The sequence below is a fragment of the Bombina bombina genome, chromosome 9 (genome assembly GCF_027579735.1).
Source record: "Bombina bombina isolate aBomBom1 chromosome 9, aBomBom1.pri, whole genome shotgun sequence".
In the NCBI taxonomy this organism is placed as follows: domain Eukaryota; kingdom Metazoa; phylum Chordata; class Amphibia; order Anura; family Bombinatoridae; genus Bombina; species Bombina bombina.
Genome location: NC_069507.1, coordinates 254813241 through 254840968, shown reverse-complemented (window position 1 = coordinate 254840968; position 27728 = coordinate 254813241). Strand labels below are relative to the sequence as shown.

The 27728-nt window shown below is 40.1% G+C and overlaps 1 protein-coding gene across 1 annotated transcript in view; it reads left to right on the top strand.

Annotated features, from left to right (window-relative positions):
* The window catches only part of LOC128640535 (xaa-Pro aminopeptidase 1-like), a 33337-nt gene extending 6171 nt beyond the window's left edge, over positions 1-27166 (top strand). Inside the window, exons 6-10 of the mRNA XM_053693008.1 lie at positions 1786-1855; positions 2345-2518; positions 19754-19830; positions 21621-21719; positions 24014-27166. Coding sequence (XP_053548983.1) covers positions 1786-1855; positions 2345-2518; positions 19754-19830; positions 21621-21719; positions 24014-24142 — 549 coding nt within the window. The 3' untranslated portion in view covers positions 24143-27166. The remainder of the gene's footprint in view (positions 1-1785; positions 1856-2344; positions 2519-19753; positions 19831-21620; positions 21720-24013) is intronic.
* The last annotated feature ends 562 nt before the right edge of the window (positions 27167-27728 follow it).

Below are 27728 nucleotides of genomic sequence, written 5' to 3'. Positions count from 1 at the left end.
ACAATTCTGTGCACACTCAACTGTTCACTTTATCTGCTTATGGTCACTTATACGACCTAGCACTCACACACACAATTCTGTGCACACTCAAATGTTCACTTTATCTGCTTATGGTCACTTATACGACCTAGCACTCACACACACAATTCTGTGCACACTCAAATGTTCACTTTATCTGCTTATGGTCACTGATATGACCTAGCACTCACACCTACAATTCTGTGCACACTCAAATGTTCACTTTATCTGCTTATGGTCACTGATACGACCTAGCACTCACACATACAATTCTGTGCACACTCAAATGTTCACTTTATCTGCTTATGGTCACTGATACGACCTAGCACTCACACATACAATTCTGTGCACACTCAAATGTTCACTTTATCTGCTTATGGTCACACAAACGTCCTAGCACTCACACATACAATTCTGTGCACACTCAAATGTTCACTTTATCTGCTTATGGTCACTGATACGACCTAGCACTCACACATACAATTCTGTGCACACTCAAATGTTCACTTTATCTGCTTATGGTCACTGATACGACCTAGCACTCACACATACAATTCTGTGCACACTCAACTGTTCACTTTATCTGCTTATGGTCACTTATGCGACCTAGCACTCACACACACAATTCTGTGCACACTCAAATGTTCACTTTATCTGCTTATGGTCACTGATACGACCTAGCACTCACACACACAATTCTGTGCACACTCAAATGTTCACTTTATCTGCTTATGGTCACTGATACGACCTAGCACTCACACATACAATTCTGTGCACTTTTAAATCTTCACTTTATCTGCTTATGCCCACTTCATTATATTTATCCTGCTTAGACATTCATTGTCTTGCACCATATGACACATACAGCCTGTCACTATCTTATGGCCTATATGCAGTAATAAACACTGGTGTACACATGTAGCTTAGACATGCAGTCCCCACTAGATGCTGGAAGATAAGGGACTGAACCTCAGTTCATTATAAGTTGCTCCTCTGAGAAACGAATGGGGCTTTGTGTAAATCACCTTTTTCTTCAGCATAGCGGCACTACTAAGACCTCTGTTAGGATTGAGAACAAATAATATATACAAAACTAGATGTAACTACAGTCAAAAATATTGAAGTCTGTACTTTGAGGAATCACAGTAATTTTAAAGTTTACACTCACTCCCTTACTCGCTGTCCCATACACTTTCACCCTTACTCCCAGTCCGTTACACAGTCACTGCTTTACTCCCAGTCCGTTACTCAGTCACTTCTTTACTCCTAGTTCCTTACAATGTCACTCCCTTGCTCCCAGTCCGTTACACCGTTGCTCCCAGTCTGTTACACGGTTGCTCCTTGTCCCTTACAGAGTTGCTCCCAGTCTCTTACACAGTCACTCCCTTAATCCCTGTCTGTTATACAGTCACTCCCTTACTCCCAGTCTCTTATACAGTCACTCCCTTACTCCCAGTCTCTTACACAGTCACTCCCTTAATCCCTGTCTGTTATACAGTCACTCCCTTACTCCCAGTCTCTTATACAGTCACTCCCTTACTCCCAGTCTCTTACACAGTCACTCCCTTATTCCCACTCCCTTACATAGTCACTGCCTTACTCAATCACTCTATTACTAAAGTACCTTACAGTCACCGCTTACTTCCAGGAACCCTCTTTTCTTCAGAGACTCGGCCTGCTATATACTCACTCTAGTAAATCTTCCATCCGTGTACTCAGACAGATCTGCTAATGTGTATCTTGTAATTATTCTTTTTTTTTTTTTAGGAATGCTTCACGTATGTTTTAAAAGGACACATCTCTGTGAGCGCTGCCGTCTTCCCCAACGGAACCAAAGGTTTATGTTTTTTATTATCATTATTAATCACTAATATGTGTATTACTTATATGTAGAAACCACTGTGAATGTGTATAGCCATAAATCAGTTTCCTTACTGAGTATTCATGTCTGTGTTATCCTCATATTGTCAGTACAAGGGGCACTACCTGCTAAACCCTGATCATATATAGAAGTTAAATTACAAGTTACTTGTGGCAATAGAATATGGTGGCACTTTATTAATACATTTGATTAATCATGATGATAATAATATTACTAAGAACCAAATAGCTTTAACCAAAAGGAAACTAAACAATATACTGTATATATTTATTTGAAAAGCATATATGAAAGATTCCATGACAAGCTCTTTTATTTCTTGCATTAGTTCTGTTTATAAATGTAATATTTCATACTCTTGTTGGAGATGTATCGCTAGATCATCTGTTAGACTGTGCCAGTTAGTGACCTGAAACTGATGTATTGCTGTGCCATTGGTTCCTGCAGGGCACCTCCTTGACTCCTTTGCTCGCTCAGCATTGTGGGAGTCTGGTCTGGATTACTTACATGGGACTGGACATGGGGTCGGATCCTTCCTGAATGTTCATGAGGGGCCGTGCGGCATCAGCTACAAAACGTTTGCAGATGAACCGTTGGAAGCTGGAATGATTCTTTCTGATGGTACAAACTATTTTATTGATTAAGTGCAATATATATGTATACATAATCTTATTTTCTGCACAATTTGCTGCTATACAATTTACTTCCATCTCTGGACTCACTTGTACCAGAGCAGTCAAACTCTTCTTCCCCACATAAGGACAAATTATTTAAAGGACCACTCAATACAGTAGAATTCCATAATTAACAAGTGCATAATAAAAATACAATTATTTCACACCTACTCCGAGTTTCAAATAAGCAATAGATTTTTTTTTCTGACAAATTATTTTTCTCCTGTTAAGTGTGGTCAGTCCACGGGTCATCATTACTTCTGGGATATTATCTCCTCCCCTACAGGAAGTGCAAGAGGATTCACCCAGCAGAGCTGCTATATAGCTCCTCCCCTCTACGTCACCCCCAGTCATTCTCTTGCACCCAACGAATAGATAGGATGTGTGAGAGGACTGTGGTGATTTTAATTAGTTTATTACCTTCAATCAAAAGTTTGTTATTTTATAATAGCACCGGAGTGTGTTATTCATTCTCTGGTAGAATTTGAAGAAGAATCTACCTGAGTTTTTTCTATGATTTTAGCCGGAGTAGTTAAGATCATATTGCTGTTTCTCGGCCATCTGAGGAGAGGTAAACTTCAGATCAGAGGACAGCGGGCATATTAATCTGCAAAGAGGTATGTAGCAGCTTATTATTTTCTGACATGGAATTGATGAGAAAATCCTGCCATACCGTTATAATGTAAACTCAGCCTTAAATGCAGTAGATGTAGCTGGTATCAGGCTGTCATGTATGTATATTTTACACTTCAGTATTCTGGGGAATGGTACTTCACTGGATTTATACTGTATGCATAGACTTAACCTAATTTGCAGGGACTTGCAATAGGTTTTAAATAACAATTAATTTATTGAGGTTAAACGTTTTTTTGCTGGCATGTAAAATCGTTTATTTCTCTGAGGTACTGGGTGAAAAAATGTTTTGGGCACTATTTTTTCCACTTCGCAATAGTTTTGTTTAAATTTAAGCAGTTTACTGATCTCTCTCACTGTTATGTGTGAGGGGGAGGGGCCATTTTTGGCGCTATTACTATGCATCAAAAAACTCAGTCAGAGGTTCATTTTCTTCCTGCATGATCCGGTTCATCTCTACAGAACTCAGGGATCTCCAAAGCTTTTTTTGAGGGAGGTAATCATTCACAGCAGAGCTGTGAAGATTGTAGTTGACTGTGATAAAAACGTTTATTTGTGTATTTTTTCTGCTGCCAGGGTTAGTTATCCTTTGCTAATGGGAACAATCCTTTGCTAAAATTGTATATTTCTTACAAAGATTTGATGCTATAACTTATTTATTTTCAACTGTCATAATTTTTTCTGTGCTTCTTATAGGCACAGTTCGTTTTCATATTATTGTAAATTACTTGAAAAGCATTTCCAAGTTGCTAGTTTATTGCTAGTGTGTTAAACATGTCTGATTCAGAGGAAGATACATGTGCTATATGTGCTAATGCCAAAGTGGAGCCCAATAGAAATTTATGTACTAATTGTATTGATGTTACTTTAAATAAAAGTCAATCTGTACAAACTGAACATATTTCACCTAACAACGAGGGGAGAGTTATGCCGACTAACTCGCCTCACGTGTCAGTACCTGCATCTCCCGCTCGGGAGGTGCGTGATATTGTAGCGCCGAGCACATCTGGGCGGCCATTTCAAATCACATTACAGGATATGGCTACTGTTATGACTGAAGTTTTGGCTAAATTACCAGAACTTAGAGGCAAGCGCGATCACTCTGGGGTGAGAACAGAGTGCGCTGATAATATTAGGGCCATGTCAGACACTGCGTCACAGGTGGCAGAACATGAGGACGGAGAACTTCATTCTGTGGGTGACGGTTCTGATCCAAACAGACTGGATTCAGATATTTCAAATTTTAAATTTAAGCTGGAAAACCTCCGTGTATTACTAGGGGAGGTGTTAGCGGCTCTGAATGATTGTAACACAGTTGCAATACCAGAGAAAATGTGTAGGTTGGATAAATATTTTGCGGTACCGGCGAGTACTGATGTTTTTCCTATACCTAAGAGACTTACTGAAATTGTTACTAAGGAGTGGGATAGGCCCGGTGTGCCGTTCTCACCTCCTCCGATATTTAGAAAAATGTTTCCAATAGACGCCACCACACGGGACTTATGACAGACGGTCCCTAAGGTGGAGGGAGCAGTTTCTACTTTAGCTAAGCGTACCACTATCCCGGTGGAGGATAGCTGTGCTTTTTCAGATCCAATGGATAAAAAAATTAGAGGGTTACCTTAAGAAAATGTTTGTTCAACAAGGTTTTATATTGCAACCTCTTGCATGTATTGCGCCTGTCACGGCTGCAGCAGCATTTTGGTTTGAGTCTCTGGAAGAGACACTTGAATCATCTACACTAGATGAGATTACACTCAAACTTAAAGCCCTTAAGTTAGCTAACTCATTTATTTCAGATGCCGTAGTACATTTAACTAAACTTACGGCTAAGAATTCCGGATTTGCCATTCAGGCACGCAGAGCACTGTGGCTAAAATCCTGGTCAGCTGATGTTACTTCTAAATCTAAATTGCTTAATATACCTTTCAAAGGGCAGACCTTATTCGGGCCCGGGTTGAAAGAGATTATCGCTGACATTACAGGAGGTAAAGGCCATGCCCTGCCTCAGGACAAAGCCAAACCTAGGGCTAGACAGTCTAATTTTCGTTCCTTTCGTAATTTCAAAGCAGGAACAGCATCAACTTCCTCTGCACCAAAACAGGAAGGAGCTGTTGCTCGCTACAGACAAGGCTGGAAACCTAACCAATCCTGGAACAAGGGCAAGCAGGCCAGGAAACCTGCTGCTGCCCCTAAGACAGCATGAATCGAGGGCCCCCGATCCGGGACCGGATCTAGTAAGGGGCAGACTTTCTCTCTTCGCCCAGGCTTGGGCAAGAGATGTTCAGGATCCCTGGGCGTTAGAGATCATATCTCAGGGATACCTTCTGGACTTCAAATCTTCTCCCCCAAGAGGGAGATTTCATCTGTCAAGGTTGTCAACAAACCAAATAAAGAAAGAAGCGTTCCTACGCTGCGTACAAGATCTTTTATTAATGGGAGTGATCCATCCAGTTCCGCGGTTGGAACAAGGACAAGGGTTTTACTCAAATCTGTTTGTAGTTCCCAAAAAAGAGGGACCTTTCAGGCCAATCTTGGATTTAAAGATCCTAAACAAATTCCTAAGAGTTCCATCGTTCAAGATGGAAACTATTCGAACAATTTTGCCCATGATCCAAGAGGGTCAGTACATGACCACAGTGGATTTAAAGGATGCTTACCTTCACATACCGATTCACAGAAATCATTACCGGTATCTAAGGTTTGCCTTTCTAGACAGGCATTACCAGTTTGTAGCTCTTCCATTCGGATTGGCTACGGCTCCAAGAATCTTCACAAAGGTTCTGGGTACTCTTCTGGCGGTACTAAGACCGCGAGGAATTTCGGTAGCTCCGTACCTAGACGACATTCTGATACAAGCTTCAAGCTTTCAAACTGCCAAGTCTCATACAGAGTTCGTACTGGCATTTCTAAGGTCACATGGATGGAAGGTGAACGAAAAGAAGAGTTCTCTCTTTCCACTCACAAGAGTTCCCTTCTTGGGGACTCTGATAGATTCTGTAGAAATGAAGATTTACCTGACAGAAGACAGGTTAACAAAGCTTCAAAATGCATGCCGTGTCCTTCATTCCATTCAACACCCGTCAGTAGCTCAATGCATGGAGGTGATCGGCTTAATGGTAGCGGCAATGGACATGGTACCTTTTGCACGCCTACATCTCAAACCGCTGCAATTGTGCATGCTAAGTCAGTGGAATGGGGATTACTCAGATTTGTCCCCCACTCTGAATCTGAATCAAGAGACCAGAAATTCTCTTCTATGGTGGCTTTATCGGCCACACCTGTCCAGGGGGATGCCATTCAGCAGGCCAGACTGGACAATTGTAACAACAGACGCCAGCCTACTAGGTTGGGGCGCTGTCTGGAATTCTCTGAAGGCTCAGGGACTATGGAATCAGGAGGAGAGTCTCCTTCCAATAAACATTCTGGAATTGAGAGCAGTTCTCAATGCCCTTCTGGCTTGGCCCCAGTTAACAACTCGGGGGTTAATCAGGTTTCAGTCGGACAACATCACGACTGTAGCTTACATCAACCATCAGGGAGGGACAAGAAGCTCCCTAGCAATGATGGAAGTATCAAAGATAATTCGCTGGGCAGAGTCTCACTCTTGCCACCTGTCTGCAATCCACATCCCGGGAGTGGAGAACTGGGAGGCGGATTTCTTAAGTCGTCAGACTTTTCATCCGGGGGAGTGGGAACTTCATCCGGAGGTCTTTGCCCAGATACTTCGACGTTGGGGCAAACCAGAGATAGATCTCATGGCGTCTCGTCAGAACGCCAAGCTTCCTCGCTACGGGTCCAGATCCAGGGATCCGGGAGCGGTTCTGATAGATGCTTTGACAGCACCTTGGACCTTCGGGATGGCTTATGTGTTTCCACCCTTCCCGATGCTTCCTCGATTGATTGCCAGAATCAAACAGGAGAGAGCATCAGTGATTCTAATAGCACCTGCATGGCCACGCAGGACTTGGTATGCAGATCTAGTGGACATGTCATCCTGTCCACCTTGGTCTCTACCTCTGAAACAGGACCTTCTGATCCAGGGTCCATTCAAACATCAAAATCTAACTTCTCTGAAGCTGACTGCTTGGAAATTGAACGCTTGATTTTATCAAAACGTGGGTTTTCTGAGCCAGTTATTGATACCTTAATACAGGCTAGGAAGCCTGTTACCAGAAGGATTTACCATAAAATATGGCGTAAATACTTATATTGGTGCGAATCCAAGAGTTACTCATGGAGTAAGGTTAGGATTCCAAGGATATTGTCTTTTCTACAAGAAGGTTTAGAAAAGGGGTTATCCGCTAGTTCTTTAAAGGGACAGATTTCAGCTCTGTCCATTCTTTTACACAAACGTCTGTCAGAAGTTCCGGACGTTCAAGCTTTTTGTCAGGCTTTAGCTAGGATCAAGCCTGTGTTTAAAACTGTTGCTCCGCCATGGAGTTTGAACTTAGTTCTTAATGTTTTACAGGGTGTTCCGTTTGAACCCCTTCATTCCATTGATATCAAGTTGTTATCTTGGAAAGTTCTGTTTTTAATGGCTATTTCCTCGGCTCGAAGAGTTTCTGAGTTATCTGCCTTACATTGTGATTCTCCTTATCTGATTTTTCATTCAGACAAGGTAGTTCTGCGTACTAAACCTGGGTTCCTACCTAAGGTGGTCACTAACAGGAATATCAATCAAGAGATTGTTGTTCCATCTTTGTGTCCTAATCCTTCCTCGAAGAAGGAACGTCTGCTACACAATCTAGATGTAGTCCGTGCCCTGAAATTTTATCTACAGGCAACTAAGGATTTTCGTCAAACGTCTTCCCTGTTTGTCGTTTATTCTGGTCAGAGGAGAGGTCAAAAAGCTTTGGCTACCTCTCTCTCTTTTTGGCTTCGTAGCATAATACGATTAGCCTATGAGACTGCTGGACAGCAGCCTCCTGAAAGAATTACAGCTCATTCTACTAGAGCTGTGGCTTCCACTTGGGCCTTTAAGAATGAGGCTTCTGTTGAACAGATTTGCAAGGCTGCAACTTGGTCTTCTCTTCATACTTTTTCCAAATTTTACAAATTTGACACTTTTGCTTCTTCGGAGGCTGTTTTTGGGAGAAAGGTTCTTCAGGCAGTGGTTCCCTCCGTATAAAGAGCCTGCCTGTCCCTCCCGTCATCCGTGTACTTTTGCTTTGGTATTGGTATCCCAGAAGTAATAATGACCCGTGGACTGACCACACTTAACAGGAGAAAACAAAATTTATGCTTACCTGATAAATTCATTTCTCCTGTAGTGTGGTCAGTCCACGGCCCGCCCTGTTTTTTATGGCAGGCTAAGAATTTTTTTTTTGGATTATACTCCAGTCACCACTACACCCTTGGGCTTCTCCTTTCTCGTTGGTCCTTTGGTCGAATGACTGGAGGTGACGTAGAGGGGAGGAGCTATATAGCAGCTCTGCTGGGTGAATCCTCTTGCACTTCCTGTAGGGGAGGAGATAATATCCCAGAAGTAATGATGACCCGTGGACTGACCACACTACAGGAGAAATGAATTTATCAGGTAAGCATAAATTTTGTTTTTTCTCCCATTTTCCGGCCCCCTGTATCATGTGACAGACATCATCCAATCACAGACTAGTATACAAATATGAGCTGTGAGCTTGTACACATGCTCAGTAGGATCTTGTTCCCCAGAAAGTGTGAATATAAAAAGACACTGCAACATTTTATAATGGAAGTAAATTTGAAAGGATCTTAAAACTGCTGCTCTATCTGAATCATAAAAGTTTATTTTGACTTGAGTGTCCGCTTGTGAACTGTGTATCTGGCTAAGGGGTGTAACCTACATTTCTGTTTGAAAACGCATACATTACAGTACAGTGCTCAATAAAATAAGCACTTTAAAAAAAAAACATTGAAAGTTCAATGTGTAAAATCATAAAGTACGCATTAAAATGCTATGAAATTTGTATTAAAAGTATAAAACAAAATGCAAGTTTACATTACATTTACAGGAAAAAAATCTTATTTAATATACAAATATAATTTTAAAATTCAAAGTTAAAATTGTACCAAAAATTACAAATTTCAAAATGTACTTTCTGACGACACAATGAGTCCACGGATCATCTAATTACTATTGAGAATATCACTCCTGCCCAGCAGGAGGAGGCAAAGAGCACCACAGCAAAGCTGTTAAATATCAGTTCCCCTTCCCTCTAACCCCAGTCATTCTTTTTGCCTACGTTAGATCAAAGAAGTGGTAAAGTTAGGTGTTTGAAAAGATTCTTCAATCAAGTGTGTTTTTTTTTGTGTTTTTTTTTGCAACACAAGCTTGTGTTGTTTGTTCTGCTAGGGTGTAGCCATAGGCCATATCAGTCTCTTCAGTAGAGCAGTGGTGGCTTTCAAGCAATGGGAACTTGTGGGATATAATTCTCAGTGCACTTCCCATATATTTAATGCTGCCCTAATACTGAAAGCCTGAGTAAGATTACTCAGACTTTATCTTCTTTTCCACAGGTCCATGTGAGGGAGAGGACCTCTCAAACCTAGTGAACTGCCTTACTGCTGGGCAGATTTCTAAAGGTAAGTGTTAAGTTTATTTTTCTGGGGACACAGGAAAATTGGCACTTTATTTATAATAATGGACACAAAAGATGACATTATCCTTGGGAGTAGAGAATTACGTTATAAGGGCAGTAATGGCAGGCACTGGGGACGAGGAGATGTGGCTCATGTGCGTTTTCACAACTCCCGACGGCTTTATTTTACAAGTCATTTGCCGACTGGGAGGTTTACTTTGATACGCCCACGATGGGCGGCGCTAGCTATACGGCAATGTTTGCATGCTCTTTTTGTCTCTCACTTCATTTCCAGTGTTACGGAGAGTGGTGACAAGCGGTTAAGAAGTATTTCTATGCTACATTATGGTGACGCAGCAGAACAGCCTCAGATACGTTATTAAAGAGTATTAGATTGAGTCCGGATGTCTACTATCTGTGAAATATACGCTCCGGTGGCAGGTAGGCACCTCAGCAAAACTGATGTGTGGAGATTGTCTGCTGTTTATTGTAAACATTTTACATTTTTCTTGTAGAGCAAAATAAAAACGCTTACATTTAACATTTAAAGTTAAGATATAGGTTTATCCAATTTTAATTTGCTCAATTGTGAATTAAGATGGACCAAGAGGCCCTGCAAGACGTTACATGTACTTTATGTTTTGATGCTAATGTGGAACCACCAATCCCTTTCTGTTCCTCATGTATTGAGAGAACTTTACAGTTCAGGGATAGACAGCCAACATTGTCTGGGGCGGATGCTGTTCAGGAGCCTTCTGACAATGTTCAATATATACTGCAGCTTTCTCCTCAAGTGTCCGAAAACTTAGCGTCCATACAGCCAGTGCCCTGCGCTTCCTCCACTACTCCCACCTGGAGTTACCTTGCAAGACATCGCTTCTCTCATGTCCTCTGTGGTTTCTGATGCATTGTCTGCTTTTCCCATGCTGCAGGGAAAGTGCAAGAGGAAAAGTAAACAATCAGTGAGTGAGGTTACCGACACAGTTGTTGCTATTTCAAATGCCCCCTCCCAGAAGCTTGAGGAGGAGGATACTTCGGTAGCATCTGAGGGTGAAATCTCAGACTCGGTGTAATTCTTCCTACTGATAGTTGTATCCTTCAGGTTTAAGCTAGAACACCTCCGTCTGTTACTCAAGGAGATTTTAGCTACTCTGGACGACAGCAACACCATGGTCGCTGTCAATCCTAAAAAATCCAGTAAGCTAAATAAATATTTTTATGTACCTTCCAAGGTGGAAGTTTTTCCTGTACCAGATCGAGCTACTGAGATTATTGCTAAGGAATGGGAGAGACCAGGTATCCCTTTTTCTCCATCCCCTGTATTTAAAAAAGATGTTTTCTATAGCAGATTCTATAAAGGAATCTTGGCAGACGGTACCCAAAGTGGAAGGGTCAATTTCCATGCTTGCCAAAAGAACTACTATTCCTATAGAGGATAGTTGTTCCTTTAAGGATCCTAAGGAAAAGAAGTTAGAGGGGTTACTCAAGAAAATGTATGTATACCAGGGTTTACAATGGCAACCCGCAGTTTGCATTGCTACTGTCACTAGTGCGGCAGCATACTGGTTTGATGCATTGTCTGAATCTATTCGGACAGACACTCCCGTCGAAGAAATCCAGGATAGGATAAAAACCCTTAAGTTGTCCAACTCCTTTATATCGGATGCTTTCCTTCAGGTTATTAAGCTGGGAGCTAAGATTTCCGATTTTGCCACACTGGCCCGCAGAGCTTTATGGTTTAAAATCTTGGTCTGCGGATGTGTCATCTAAGTCTAAACTTTTGGTGATTCCTTACAAAAGAAAGACTTTGTTTGGGCGGGGGTTAACAGAAATAATTTCTGACATCACGGGAGGAAAGGGACATTTCCTCCCTCCAGGATAAGAGATATAAACAAAAAGGGACGTCAGAGTAATTTTCGTTCCTTTCAAAATTTCAAGGGAAATCCTTCCACTTCCTCCTCCAAGCAGGAGCAGTCCAAGCCTTCCTGGAGACTCAATCAGTCTTGAAACAAGGGAAAACAATCCAAAAAGCCTGCTATTTAGTCAAAAGCAGCATGAAGGGTCTGCCCCGATCCGGAACCGGGTCTTGTAGGGGGCAGACTTTCATTCTTCACTCAGGCTTGGCTTTGAGATGTTCAGGATCCCTGGGCGGTGGACATTGTGTCCCAGGGATACAAATTAGAGTTCAAAGCCCTTCCTCCCAGGGGCAGGTTTCTGCTTTCAAGATTATATGTAGACCAGACAAAAAAAAAAAAAGCGTTCTTACACTGTGTTCGGGACCTCTTCGACCTGGGAGTGATAGTTCCTGTTCCAATGCAGGAATGGGGTCAGGGGTTCTATTCCAATCTGTTCGTGGTTCCCAAAAAGGAGGGAACCTTCAGACCGATTTTAGATCTCAAGAGTCTAAACAAATTCCTCAGAGTGCCGTCCTTCAAGATGGAAACTATCCGTTCCATTATTCCTTTGGTCCAAGAGGGTCAATTTATGACAACGGTTGATTTAAAGGAATGCGTACCTGCATGTTCCCATACACAGGGATCATCACAAGTTTCTAAGGTTTGCATTTCTAGACGAACACTTTCAGTTCATGGCTCTTCCATTCGGTCTTGCCACAGCTCCCAGAATTTTCTCAAAGGTTCTGGAATCCTTGCTAGTGGTGCTCGCATTGCAGTGGCACCTTCTCTGGATGACATTCTAGTTCAGACGCCTTCCTTTCAACAAGCAAGATCTCACACTGAAATTTTGTTATGTTTCCTGCAGTCTCACGGATGGAAGGTGAATTTGGAAAAGAGTTCCTTGGTTCCAAAAACAAGGGTAATTTTCTTGGGAACCATAATAGATTCCTTGCCAATGAAGATTTTTCTGACAGAAGTCAGGAAATCAAAGATTTTGATACTTGCCTAGCACTTCAGTCCTCTCCTCGGCCATCAGTGGCTCAGTGCATGGAGGTAATCGGGCTGATGGTAGCGGCAATGGACATCATCCCGTTCGCCCATTTCCACATCAGACCTCTGCAGTTAAGCATGCTCAGGCAGTGGAACGGAGATTACGCGGATCTGTCTCCGCGATTACAACTGGATTACAAAGGGAAGTGATCCCAGAATTGCTGGAAAAGGCAAAAATGCTAATGTCTCCCAGCTGACCTTGTTGTCTATATTATAGAAAGAGGTAACTGGCTGGGAGTGTGCTTAGAGCATATTACAACATTTAAATCAAAGAAAAAACCCTATTGAGAGAATAGGGAAAGTATGCTCTTTCTACACATAAAGTATATATTTTTCCACTTAAAATTTAACTTTTACTAGTTATAGTTAAAAAAAAAAAAAAAAAAAAAAAAAAAAAAAAGGCAGCAGAAGCCCCAAGGGGCTTCCTATTTATTTTAACTGCACTCTGTTAATTTCAGACTATCTACTAAATTGATATTTTTATTTGTTGTTGTAACATTTGTTGTAACATTTGGGACATATTGTGGGAAGGATGGGGATGTGATTTATAGCATATTTAGTATAAAAAAGTGGCTTATCTACCCTAATATAGGGCAATACAGGACACAGTTCCTAAATAGAGGCTCTTACATTTTCCTAATATCATTGATTTTTTTCCCCTCCTCCTCATATGTGATAAACAACCTAAAATCAGCAACATTGAAGTACTTTATACAAGTCACAGTTACAGAGTTGTGTTTTTAACTATTTTCCTGGCACGCTAGATATAATTTCTATTTCTGCTGCCTTTTTTAACTATAACTAGTAAAAGTTAAATTTTAAGTGGAAAAATATATACTTTGTGTAGAAAGAGTATACTTCCCCCTATTCTCTCAGTAGGTTTTTTTTCTTTGATCTCTCCCAGGGAACCTGCTTTCTCAGACCCTCTTGGGTGATTGTGACAACAGATGCCAGCCTTCTGGGATGGGGAGCAGTCTGGGGCTCTCTAAAGGCTCAGGGAACATGGACTCGGTCGGAGTCTGTTCTAACCATAAACATTCTGGAACTGAGAGCGATCTTCAATGCTCTCCTGGCCTGGCCTCAGTTTGCTTTGGCCCAGTTCATCAGGTTCCAGTCGGACAATATAACCTCAGTGGCTTACATCAACCATCAGAGAGGAGCTCGGAATTCCTTGGCTATGACAGAGGCAGAGACCCACAACTGCTGTCTGTCGGTGATCCACATTCCAGGAGTGGATAACTGGGAGGCGGACTTCCTGAGCAGGCAGACCTTTTCACCCGGGGGAGTGGGAGCTCCATCCGGAAGTGTTTTCCAGCCTGATTCTCAAATGGGGTCAGCCAACATTGTCTAGGGCGGATGCTGTTCAGGAGCCTTCTGACAATGTTAAATATATGCCGCAGCTTTCTCCTCAAGTGTCCGAAAACTTAGCGTCCATACAGCCAGTGCCCTGCGCTTCCTCCACTACTCCCACCTGGAGTTACCTTGCAAGACATCGCTTCTCTCATGTCCTCTGTGGTTTCTGATGCATTGTCTGCTTTTCCCATGCTGCAGGGAAAGTGCAAGAGGAAAAGTAAACAATCAGTGAGTGAGGTTACTGACACAGTTGTTTCTATTTCAAATGCCCCCTCCCAGAAGCTTGAGGAGGAGGATACTTCGGTAGCATCTGAGGGTGAAATCTCAGACTCAGTGTAATTCCTCCTACTGATAGTTGTATCCTTCAGGTTTAAGCTAGAACACCTCCGTCTGTTACTCAAGGAGATTTTAGCTACTCTGGACAACAGCGACACCATGGTCGCTGCCAATCCTAAAAAATCCAGTAAGCTAAACAAATATTTTGATGTGCCTTCCATGGTGCAAGTTTTTCCTGTACCAGATCGAGCTACTGAGATTATTGCTAAGGAATGGGAGAGACCAGGTATCCCTTTTTCTCCATCCCCTGTATTTAAAAAGATGTTTTCTATAGCAGATTCTATCAAGGAATCTTGGCAGACGGTACCCAAAGTGGAAGGGTCAATTTCCATGCTTGCCAAAAGAACTACTATTCCTATAGAGGATAGTTGTTCCTTTAAGGATCCTATGGATAAGAAGTTAGAGGGGTTACTCAAGAAAATATATGTACACCAGGGTTTACAATTCAGTGGGCAGAGACCAACAACTGCTGTCTGTCGGTGATCCACATTCCAGGAGTGGACAACTGGGAGGCGGACTTCCTGAGCAGGCAGACCTTTTGACCCGGGGGAGTGGGAGCTCCATCCGGAAGTGTTTTCCAGCCTGATTCTCAAATGGCATCAGCCGGAATTGGATCTCATAGCGTCTCGGTAGAATGCCAAGCTCCCGAGGTACGGGTCGAGGTCAAGGGACCCTCAGGCTGTACTGATTGACGCTCTGGCGGTACCTTGGAATTTCAGTCTCGCATACCCATTTCCTCAGTTCGCTCTTCTACCTTGGGTCATTGATCGAATCAGGCAGGAAAGGGCGTCAGTGATCCTCATTGCACCGGCGTGGCCTTGCATGATTTGGTATGCATACCTTGTTGACATGTCATCTCTTCCACCTTGGAGACTTTCGTTGAGGAAGGAACTTCTACTTCAAGGGCCCTTTCTTCATCCAAATCTCGTTTCTCTGAAGCTGACTGCTTGGACGCTTAATTTTATCCAAGCGTGGATTATCGGAATCGGTCATTGAGACCATGATTCAGGCTCGTAAACCTGTGACTAGAAAGATTTACCATAAAATATGGCATAAATATCTATATTGGTGTGAATCCAAGGGCTTCTTTTGGAGTAGAGTTAGGATTCCTAGAATTCTGTCCTTTCTCCAAGTAGGTTTGGAGAAGGGTTTATCAACAAGTTCCCTAAAGGGTCAAATATCTGCCTTGTCTATTTTGTTACATAAGCGTCTGGCGGACGTCCCAGATGTGCAAGCGTTTTGTCAGGCCTTGGTCAGGATCAGGCCTGTGTTCAAACCAGTTACTCTTCCCTGGAGTCTTAATTTAGTTCTTAAGGTTCTTTAAGGGGCTCCGTTTGAGCCTATGCATTCCTTAGATATTAAGTTTTTATCTTGGAAAGTTTTGTTTCTTGTTGCTATTTCATCTACTCGTAGAGTGTCAGAGCTCTAGGCATTACAGTATGATTCTCCTTACCTTATTTTTCATTCGGATAAGGTGGTTTTACGTACCAAATTAGGGTTTCTCCATAAAGTAGTTTCAGACCGGAACATTAATCAGGAGATTGTTGTTCCTTCCTTGTGTCCTAATCCTTCTTCTCAGAAGGAACGGCTTCTGCACAATCTGGACATGGTATGTGCACTAAAATTCTATTTACAGGCGACTAAGGATTTTCGTCAGTCTTCTGCTCTGTTTGTGGTATTCTCTGGGAAACGTAAGGGACAGAAAGCAACGGCTACTTCTCTTTTTTTGTGGCTGAAGTGTATTATTCGCTTTGCCTATGAAACTGCAGGACAGCAGCTTCCTGAGAGAGTTATGGCTCATTCTACGAGTGCTGTTTCCTCTTCTTGGGCATTCAAAAATGAAGCTTCTGTGGAACAGATTTGTAAGGCTGAACTTGGTCCTCTCTTCACACTTTTTCAAAATTCTATAAATTTGACACTTTTGCCTTGGCTGAGGCCGCTTTTGGGAGAAAAGTTCTTCAAGCAGTGGTGCCTTCAGTTTTAGGTTCCCTGTCTTGTCCCTCCCTTATCATCTGTGTACTCTAGCTTGGGTATTGATACCCAATAGTAATTAGATGATCCGTGGACTCATCGTGTCATTAAAAAGAAAACAAAATTTATGCTTACCTGATAAATTTCTTTCTTTCTTGACATGAGTCCACGGCCCGCCCTGTTCTTTAGACAGGTTGTTGGTATGTTATAAACTTCAGACACCTCTGCACCTTGTTGCTTCCTTTCTCTCCTTTTACTTAGGCCAAATTACTGGGGTTAGAGGGAAGGGAGGTGATATTTAACAGATTTGCTGTGGTGCTCTTTGCCGCCTCCTGCTGGGCAAGAGTGATATTCCCAATAGTAATTAGATGATCCATGGACTCATTGTGTCAAGAAAGAAAGAAAGAAATTTATCAGGTAAGCATAAATTTTGTTTTTTTTGTAAAATGATTCTTGCACCATTGGAGACTGAACAGGGTGTATGAAGTTCTCTCGCAGGTCTGATAGTATTCGCTAAAAATGTTACAACTTTATGTTGAAATTGTTTTTATTGCATTTTTACAAAGTTTATAAACAAAGATCAATAATCCAATAAAATACAGATAATACTATGTCTACACAAAGCATGTTATGTGTTACATAAAAAGTGCTGTCAAATAATAAATTATTCAAGAACTGTCAATATTATCATTGCCTTATGCCTTAGGAAAGTATTACATTTAAATCTAGAGGGCAATATACAAAACATCTTGACTACACCAACATATCTGACCTCGCTAAATCAACTGGATTAACTGGATCCACTGGATCCCGGCTCTCACCCCCCAAAGCAAGCACCCACTTCCAATAGCGAGAAGAGTCTACACCCCTCTTCCTTCCCTAGGTTCATGAAACATAAAGGGTTCCCATTGTCTAAGACATTTTTCTTTTGTGTTCAGCTTCTCGGCTGCCAAGCTAGCCATGTTGTAATGATATACTATTTTATCACTTATGTACGCAAAGCTGGGTGGTAAAGTCTTCCAGAATTGCGCTAGGCTAACTCTAACTATTGTGCAGATGGTCATGACTAATCTACTGTATCTTCTTGGGATTTGGGGGACCTGAAAATGCAACAAGGCCTGTTCCGGAGTTAAAACTATTTGTGTTTGAAATATAGAGCTCAAAAGAGCTGAGGTCTTGTTCCAGATTTCCCTAATCTTTCCACATTCCCACCACATATGTAAATACGAACCTCTTTCCCCACATCCCCTGTAGCATAACTGTGAAGGCTGATTTTCCAGTCCGCCAAACCTAGTAGGGTGAAGATGCCACTTAAATGCTACTTTAATAAAATGTTATTTAAGAGCGGCATTAGGTGAAAACGAGATACCATAACTTAGATTATCAATCCATGTTTTGAGAGGCCAAATCAAAATTTTACAACTTTAAGTCTCCAGCACATCATTCTAAAAAAGAAAAACAGAGGCGCTCATGGTGAGGAGCGTCATGTGAGAGTAACAAAGCAGGCAAGACTCCACTCACTTGTAGGAATGCACAATATTGTGCTGATTAGGCAGAATAATGTACTGTTGGCTGGTGTGTTCCAGAGTCCTGCCGGTGGCGATTCTTCCTGGGTGCCTGGATTTTCTGTTTGTGACTTTTGTGACGTCTTCCACTTTATTTAATTATGTTTCTGTTAGTTTGTTTTTATATTGTGTGCCCTCTTTCACTTTTGCTTTGTATTGGGTTGAATAATCCACTTGGCTTTAGTTTTACATTTTAAAGGGACAGTATACACTAATTTTCATATAACTGCATGTAATAGACACTACTATAAAGAATAAGATGCACAGATACTGATATAAAAATCCAGTATAAAACCTTTTAAAAACTTACTTAGAAGCTTCCAGTTTAGCTCCTCCTTCCTTTGCATATTAAAAGACCCTTTACACAAACAGGAGCAAGCTGGAGTAGGTATCTGACGGTATTCTCCTAAAGCTTTGGGGCTGGGTTAGGAGTCTGAAAATCAGAGCAATGTTATTTAAAAATAAACAAAACTATACATTTAAAAAAAAACTGTATGGGCTATATAAATAGATCTACAAAACATGTATGCAAAGAAAAATCTAGTGTATAATATGTCCCTTTTAAGTCTCGCTGTTTTATCTTGCATAGTGAAAGCTGGCCAGTATTCTTCTTCAAAATGAACAAAATCACTAATTGTAGATCTGTAGTGATCTCCCTCTGCACCAGTATGGCATTGCTCACTCTTTCAACAAAATCACATTAACCGCCACTGTCAAACCTGCTATGCCAGGCACATTTTCAACCCTTTAAAAAAAAAATAAAAAAAAAATAGATCAATTCTCCAAAAGCACTGTTTCCTAGGGGGTGATAAGGAGCTATACAAAGGAAAAGTAAACTATTTGTACATTAAACACTGAAGTGGAAAAAAAGAATATGCATAAAATAACCAGCACTAAAGATCGTCGATTATATCAATAAACCAAAAGTCCAGAAAACCCTAAAACGAGTCTGCTCCTCTTCATACCGTTCGGGAAAACCTCTTCAGATTCTGCAGACCACAAACAAGATGGCGCCTCGTAGTGTAACATACTTCAAGAATGTGTTCGTCTAACATAAGAAACCCAAAATGGGACACTCACATTTAGCTGAGCATTAAGTTTCAATTAGTGCTGAAAATTTCAACCCTGCACCCTCCTGGGCCACTACCCACAGCTGTGCACCCTCTAGACATATCTGTTCAGAGCTCTTTTCTTTGCATACCAGCGTAATCACTCACTCAAGTTAGTCACATTCAGGGCCACTGTAGCCACCCCACTCACACTAGCTGTTTCTCCTGCCAGGTTATATGTGCTCCTGCCAGGCCCTATGTGCTCCTCGCTGCTCCTGCCAGGCCCTATGTGCTCCTCGCTGCTCCTGCCAGGCCCTATGTGCTCCTCGCTGCTCCTGCCAGGCCCTATGTGCTCCTCGCTGCTCCTGCCAGGCCCTATGGGCTCCTCGCTGCTCCTGCCAGGCCCTATGTGCTCCTCGCTGCTCCTGCCAGGCCCTATGGGCTCCTCGCTGCTCCTGCCAGGCCCTATGTGCTCCTCGCTGCTCCTGCCAGGCCCTATGGGCTCCTCGCTGCTCCTGCCAGGCCCTATGGGCTCCTCGCTGCTCCTGCCAGGCTATATGAGCTGCACTTTCCCCGTTCACTCCAGTTACAGTCAGCTCATCACCTCAGGAACGTTGCACCAGGAGCACCTCTGTTTAGCCCACTCACAGATTCCTCTAGGACAATCACTCAGTCCACTGCTTCCCTAATCATACCAGACTAGGTTACTGTGCTTCTTCCTGATCACACAAGATGTGCTGCATCCATACTTTTTGTTTGTGCTTTTGCAGAGCCGGGGTACTACGAAGATGGTTCCTTTGGCATCAGAATTGAGAACCTGGTTCTGGTGGTTGCTGCTAAAACAAAGGTGAATTTGACTTTTGCATGTTTTTATGTTTTTGTTTGTTTATTTATAAATCTAGAAGAATGAATTATTGAGAAGTAACAGAATAGTAAATATTAAACATTTTTCTTTCATGATTCAGATAGAGCATAGATATTAAATAACTTTCCAATTTACTTTGCTTCAATCACTTGGTATCCTTTGTTTAAGAATCAGCAGTGCACTACTGGGAGTTAGCTGAACACATAGAGTGAGCCAATAACAAGGCATACCTGTGCAGCCACTAATCAGCAGCTAACTCAGAGTAGTACACAGCTGCTTCTTAGCCTACCTAGGTATGCCTGTCAACAAAGGATACCAAAAGAACAAAGCAAATTAGATAATAGTAGTAAAATGGAAAGTATAGAATTGTATGTTCTATCTGAATCATGAAAGTTTCATTTTGACTTAATTGTCCCTTTAAGTGTTTATTTTTTACAACAGTATTTGGGACAGAGAATTAAAATGTGTTTTTTATTCTGCTGCTATGTTGTGACAAAAGAGCATAGCATAATGGTGCCCCCCACATGTTGCAAGCAGCACTTTACACTGTGTAGTTAAATAGTGATTTTCATTTTAATCTAGTTTACTCACAATAATGCATTGCTTTGTCCTATCTGGCATCTAGGGAGTTAACCCTATGTCTAACATGGCCATTTGCAATATTCCTGAAAAAGGGCAACTTTATCCCTTTGGGTACATTTTATAGGGTATAAAATGTTATTTTTTTTAAATAGTAGAATCTGTATCTTTAAAGGGACATTAAACACTTTGAGATAGTAATATAAAATTATAAATCGTATATATTTTTTAAATTGTGGCACTCTTTGCCTAAGCAGGTAGTAAATGCCAATACCTTAGATAAATTTAAAAATGGTTTAGATACATTTCTGACTAGAAAGAGAATTCAGGGATAATATTGCTTATGTTAAACGAGTCACGTTTTTAATGGGATTCATTTAAGATCAATTTGAGCTTTTATTGTGTGTGTGTGTGTGTGTATATATATATATATATATATATATATATATATATTTGTATAGGTTGAACTTGATGGACTTCTATCTTTTTTCAACCTCATCTACTATGTTACTATGTATATGTAAAAAGGTCTGCATTGTACTTTTATTATTTATTTTGTCCCTTTTCCTGTAATTACATTCTGAAATTGTGAGCAGTTCAGTTCCTGCGTGGATTATAACAGTGCTCTGCGCCATTGGCTGCACACTCTAGTGACCTATTTATAAATGTCCCTAATAGGCCAGCAGAAGGTAACTTAAGTTACAACATGGCAGCTCCCATTGTTCTATAGACACTAAAACTTATTTTGTCCATATTTAAACAGCTAATGAAACTAAAAAATACATCTACTTGTTGTTCTCAGACAAATCTTTTCTTTGAATGTATTATTCTATCTGGCATTTATTTAGTGTTTAATTTCCCTTTAAGTGCAGCAGTAGCGGACTCCCTAGAGAAGAGAGCACTTTGTATTAGGATGTGAGTCACTAACAAATCTAACTAAACACTAATAGAACCTGAAATTGTTTAATACGCTGGAAATCCTTATTCTAAATTAACTATTTTAAAACTGCTCACGTCTCTCCTCAGGGTATAAACCTTTTAAACAATTTGCATTATACCTTTTTAATGTAGCATTTTTCACAATTCCCAAAGCAAATGTTGCTTTTTGCAGCTGCATCTCATTTCGTCTGAAGAAGAGAAATAATAATTCTCACACCGATATATAAAAGTAACGAGTTTATTTTAATTTTCAGTATGACTTCAGAAACAGAGGAAGCCTGACATTTGAGCCCATTACACTGGTACCCATACAGACAAAAATGATCAGTGCGGATTTACTGACACAGAAAGAGGTATGGATCAGACCTAACGTGTCTGTGTGTAACTAAATATCCACAAAACGTTTGTGGCTAATGATTTTGTTTAAATGGTGCACGAGTAGTATATGAAGGGATATGTTGTCAAACTTAATTTGACAGGTACCACGCCCCCTGTTATGCAAAGCACATACACTTTTATATGCAAATCCCACCCACTCTCCCAAGGTTTTACACCCCTCTCCACCCACTTTTTAATATTTCACACCCCTTTTATGGTGTATTGCCTTTTATGAGGTTTTTAATTTTAATAGTAATTTTACTGTTCTAGTAATGCTCTAGAGACCATAATGCAGAGAAGCTATCTATTTTATAGCTCCTTTTGTGCAATACCCTTGGACTCTACGCAGAGAAGATATTTTGTATTTTTCTTTTTAAATCCACTTTTTATGAGTCCTTTGCATTAAAAATACATTCTGCTTTTTAATTTAATAGTGTTAAAAGCTTAAAGATATTAATGCAATTAAACAATACATGAAAGCTTAACAATCACAATTGATAGTTTATTATAACATTAAAATAACTCTTAACCTAACAAAAGAAGGCAATACACCATAAAAGGGTGTGAAATAAGAGTGGGCGGATAGGGGTGGAATTCTTGGGAAGAGTGGGCGGGATTTGCATTAAAAAGGTGGGGTCTGCATAAAAGGGGGCGTAGTAACTGTCAAGATTATTATTATTATTATTATTATTCTTTATTTATAACTTCTTTATTTATAAAGCGCCAACAGATTCCGCAGTGCTGCCCATGGGTACAAGGATAACAGTACAATGGAGAAACAATACGATAAGACAAAATTTTACTGACAAAAACAGGGGGAATTGAGGGTCCTATTCCCGTGGGAATTTACAATCTAGATAGGTTATCCCTACATATAGTGCACTGGAGTCCTCAGAATATAACTGTTTGATAGTAGAATAGGGGAGTTTAAAAGGGCACACAATGTTACAGCTGTATATACAATGGTGTCACCTTTCAAACACCCCCAGGTGCCAATCTGATTGTGCTTAGCTGTTGATAGGTTCATGCACGAGCTTAATCCCCTTTAGTGCGCATGATAACCACACACGCTGAGCCTTGTGTGAGGATGACGACCGCATGTCATATTGGGGATCACCATTGTGATCTGGGTCCTGGCGACTCCCCATTAGCACAGCAGCTGAGGAAAGAGATTGCATTCTCCTTCCCTATTGATGCAGAGGGTGGAACTGCCGATGATCTCACCATGTGTGCACATGATTCCATCGCAAGGAACATCTCTCAGCCCCCAGTCCACTTACAGAGACTATAGAGACCTCCCTGTTAAATGTAGGTTATCCCTGTAAATACGGCAATAACCTATAGCAACAAAGTGCTGTTAACCCTGAGGTAGAATCTAACCAAGCCCCTGTCCCCCTGCTTGTTTACGCTAGAGGAGCACACAACCACTCATTTAAACAAATACTCATGTACATGGGAAATTCATGTGTAAATGCATTGAGAAGCAAACAACTGAAAATGGGTTATTGCTGTCAGTGATTTTTAGTAATCACTTGAAAAGTTATTAATCAGGGACACGTTAAGTTTATATCGTTTTTAGATTATCTTTTGAAGAGTTTATGTAGTGTTTAAATGTTTGCTGATTTCGGATGCATTGTGTAACTATTGGAGCGTGTCTTGTAATGCTGTAGGCGGTTATATAGCTAGACTACAGCCCTAGGGCAGAGAGTAAGAATCGCTATAAATCAGCTATCCCCTCAGGCAATGCTTGATGGAAACACCTACGGTTGGCAGAGCACCTACAGAAGCTGCATAAAGCCAGTTATACAGTAGCAAAGTACAAAAAATCACTATGGTTAACGTCATTTGCCTGTGATGCAGTAGTGACGTAGGTTATACTGTGTAAAATTGTGTTTTATGTTGCTTGTGCGTAACCGTAGTAACCCACATTTAACAAACTATTGTATATTCTGTGCATTTTGGTTTCGATTAGAAACATTTTTACAATATGCTTATTTATACTTGTATTTTACTTATATTTTACTTGTATTTTACTTATTTTTTACTTGTATTTTACTTATATTTTACTTGTATTTTACTTATTTTTTACTTGTATTTTACTTATTTTTTACTTGTATTTTACTTATATTTTACTTGTATTTTACTTATTTTTGCAATATGTTTTTATTTGCACATTATCTCATCTCATTCATAGCACAACCATTAAACAAAGTGATACACTACCTACTAAATAATAATACTGCAACTGTCACATCTTATATTTTTATAGATTGACTGGGTTAACGCGTATCACAAGAAATGCAGAGATGTCGTTGGAGCTGAGCTGGAAAAACAAGGGCGTCATGAGGCCCTCCAGTGGTTGATTAAGGAAACACAGCCCATTTCCAAATTACAGTAGCACTTATGTAGCCGATTTGTTGTATCACATTGCAGCCTATTGTACCTGAAGATGTTAATGCCAAAGTACTTGCTATGGGTTATACAATAGAACATTTTCTTTTTTAAAGAAAAATAAAACTATTTAATTGACTCCTCTTCCAGTCAATCAACACAGCGACAAAACAAAAACAAGGCAACATAAGGATTAATCCCACAAGGTAAAACAACATTGATATTGTTGTTGGTGTTTTGTTTTTCCCATGCAGAGCAAGTTAGTGCGTTTTTAAAATTCTAATAATCAAAATATATTGTTCCCCCTAAACAACATCTCAACTGAGCAGTTATTTAACACAACAAGAGTCTCAGACCTTCATGTACACCAAGAAACATACATTGAATCCAAATGATCTGACGGTCTTTGTTGAGATGGAGAGGAGCAGTGATAAGTATCCAGATTGAAAGCACAGTAGTAGGGGGGTGCTTTGTGGCCCCTAGGGCATAGGTTGGACAAGCCTTTTATGAAAGATTTGTTTTATCCCTGTGGTGTTTTACTGTGAGAAGCTTTATTTTAGTTCCTTGCTACATACAGCAGCCACCATCTTGTGTATTTATGTTTTCCTGACGGCACTTATAGCTCCGCCCCTAACTCATGTAAGCTGGACCAACTACGTGGCAACCTCAGTCAGCTCATTTAGTATAAAGGGTTCATAGAATATTAAAACAATTTATAGGAATTACTTTTTGGGTGTTATGCATAGTTAAAAAAAGAAAGAAATTGTAATGTACTCTATTTATTTTACCAGCTTTTTCTGTAATTGTCTTTTCCCATTGATCCAAGAATACTGACCCTGCAACAAGGTTACAAATGTTGTTCAGGAGCACTTATCTCTATCTCTAATTGACTACAGCAAGGGAGGTAAGGTAAAAAAAACCTAAAAGGGACATTACATTCGTTATTAATTTTAAGCTTAGTGACCCTGTACCTCCTGTGTTTTGAGCCAATCAGCAGTGCTAGTTGCACATTACGGTTGGGCTGATAGGCTCAGTGTCAGTGATCAGGATCAGCAGTGGGAGTTAAACACATAGAGGCGTATGGTCGCTAGTCTTAAAATTACATTGAGCATGTGATTTTTGGAGTGTTATGGCCCTTTAAGAGGCTTTCAAGGGATAGATCACTGGTTTGCTAACAAAATGAGCATTTACTTTATATGTAGAGCTTTTGTACTCCGGATATATAAAATGTGTTGTGACACAATGAAGATACTTGAACCTGACCGTGTAGATCAGATGAGCAAATTCTTATTTCAGAGACAGCTTTTCAGGGTAGAACAAATACAATTCAGTTGTGACATAGCTGCTGCTAAATCCTAATAAACTATTGGATGTAATAACTATATTTATATTAATAGAAACCTCCCTTGTTGTCCTGTATATTAATGTATCTCTGTGTACACCAGGACACCAGATGTTTGTGTCACTACTGTATCATGGCAGCTAGTTGGGATTTCTTTCCAGTAAGAAGTAAAATACTTGAACTCGCTCACCTTTACATTATAGTTATAGATCTAATGACGGTGCTCAATTTCATATCTATTAACTTGTTAATAAGTAGGTTACACACAGGTGCTGTCTTTAGCATTTGGCACCTTTGGGATGTAGGACTTAGTAAATAAGACATCAGACTGTTATAAAGTGGGTTCTACAGTGTGGGGGGGGGGTTCTGAGGAAGTCTCGAGAGTTAATTTAAACACATAGAATTTGTATTAATCTTATTCCTAAATGTTATTTAGATCAGCTGTGTCTTAACATTAAGACAACATAAATGTCCCACTAAATCTATTGAAAACTGATTGTTGTTGTTTCTGAGCCAACATAAATCTTGCTAAAGTTTTTAATGGATCTGTTGACAGATTCGTTATAAGCTTAATGAGCTATAGGACCTTTCTTTATGCAAAGGTGCTAATGTATAACTTAATAAGGGCATTGTACCCATTAATGTGAAAATGTCTATATGGAAGATAAGTGTTTGAAAACTGTGAGTCTGTGCCTGAATAAAGTTATTTAAATTGAAACTAATATACCAGTATCTGCACCTATTGCTAATACTGATTGGTTTAAAAGTGCTTCTTAGCATTCCTAGGAAGTTATTAACCAATAAGCATTAGAAGTACATATTGACCAATAGGAGAAATAATCTGTTAGCCAATAATTATTTGTACTGCTGGTACAGCTTTTATCTCAAATTTTTCATGCTAAACAATCGACGTTTAAGTGCTTTCATGTGACATCATTTTTGGGCTACAGTGTCTATTTAAGGTACATTGTTCAGACTATGTTAAAGGGACAGTTTACTCAAAATATTTCTCCCCTTTAATTTGTTCCCAATGATCCACTTAACCTGCTGGAGTTTATTATATTGTTTACAGGTAGCTCCTTTACCCTTATATTGGCATTTTAAATAGTTGATTTAGCATGTGGTATCCCCACCTATTCTGAAAGTTTGTGGCCGCAGGTCCAAGCTATAGATAAGCTTTGTAAACACAGCTAGCAGAAGAAATTACACTCCCAGTAGGATATAGCAGAGATAAGGTAATAAAATGTTGATTTTCCATTGTTCTCTCCAAGTACTGGTGATTGGTTTATGGACAGATATAAGATAAAGAAGCAGGTTTATGAACACAATGTGATACAGTAATGAGATCTGATTATACCTACAAGCTCAACCCATTTTATTAGGTTGTGGCTTCAAAACACAAAATAAGAGCTTAAATATACACAAATAAACCTTAAAAAGCAAATTTTCATACATTTTTACCCTGCAGTTGGCAAAAAAAGCAATTGTAAACACATTAAAGGAAAAAACAATTTTACAGTATACTGTCCCTTTAAGATCCTTCCAGCTATGACATCCTATCAATTCAGATTTGGTCATATAGCATTCTGCCAGCAAAGACCTCACACTGTTGGGGATAGTGGTAATTTATCTTTACATCAATTGTTTTGTAATTAAATGCAAATAAAAATAAAATGTACTGTTGTGTGATTGTTTTTGTCAATGACCTGTTTTATTCTCTAGTTATCTGAAAGCACAAAATGAAATAGTTTTCTTTAAAGGGACGTTAAAGTCAAGGTTTATTAATTCAGATAAAGCATGCAATTAAAAAAAAAAACTTTCCAATATACTTCTATTATGAAAACGTGCACACTGTTTTTATATGCACACTTTCTGCGACTCCGGCTCTTATGAGCATGTGCTAAAGTGCACAGTATATACGTATATGCCTTTTGTGACTGGCTGACTGTCACATGATACAGGGGGAGGGAAGGATTAACTTTAAAATTAGCTAGATATTTTCTGCTCATTTCAATTGCTATTGAATTGTCTTTTTATTGTGTATTTGTCAGTTATTCAATTCTGCGGTATTTAGTTCTCCTTTAAGTAACTGATTTATATTTGCCTTTTTATCTTTCCTATCAACAGCCATATACCAGAGGTACTGTAAGGTAAGACACCTACTGTGTGTGCTGTACTATATACAGGTACTGTAAGGTAACGTACCTACTGTATGGGCCGTGCTATATACAGGTACAATGATTACAGCAGA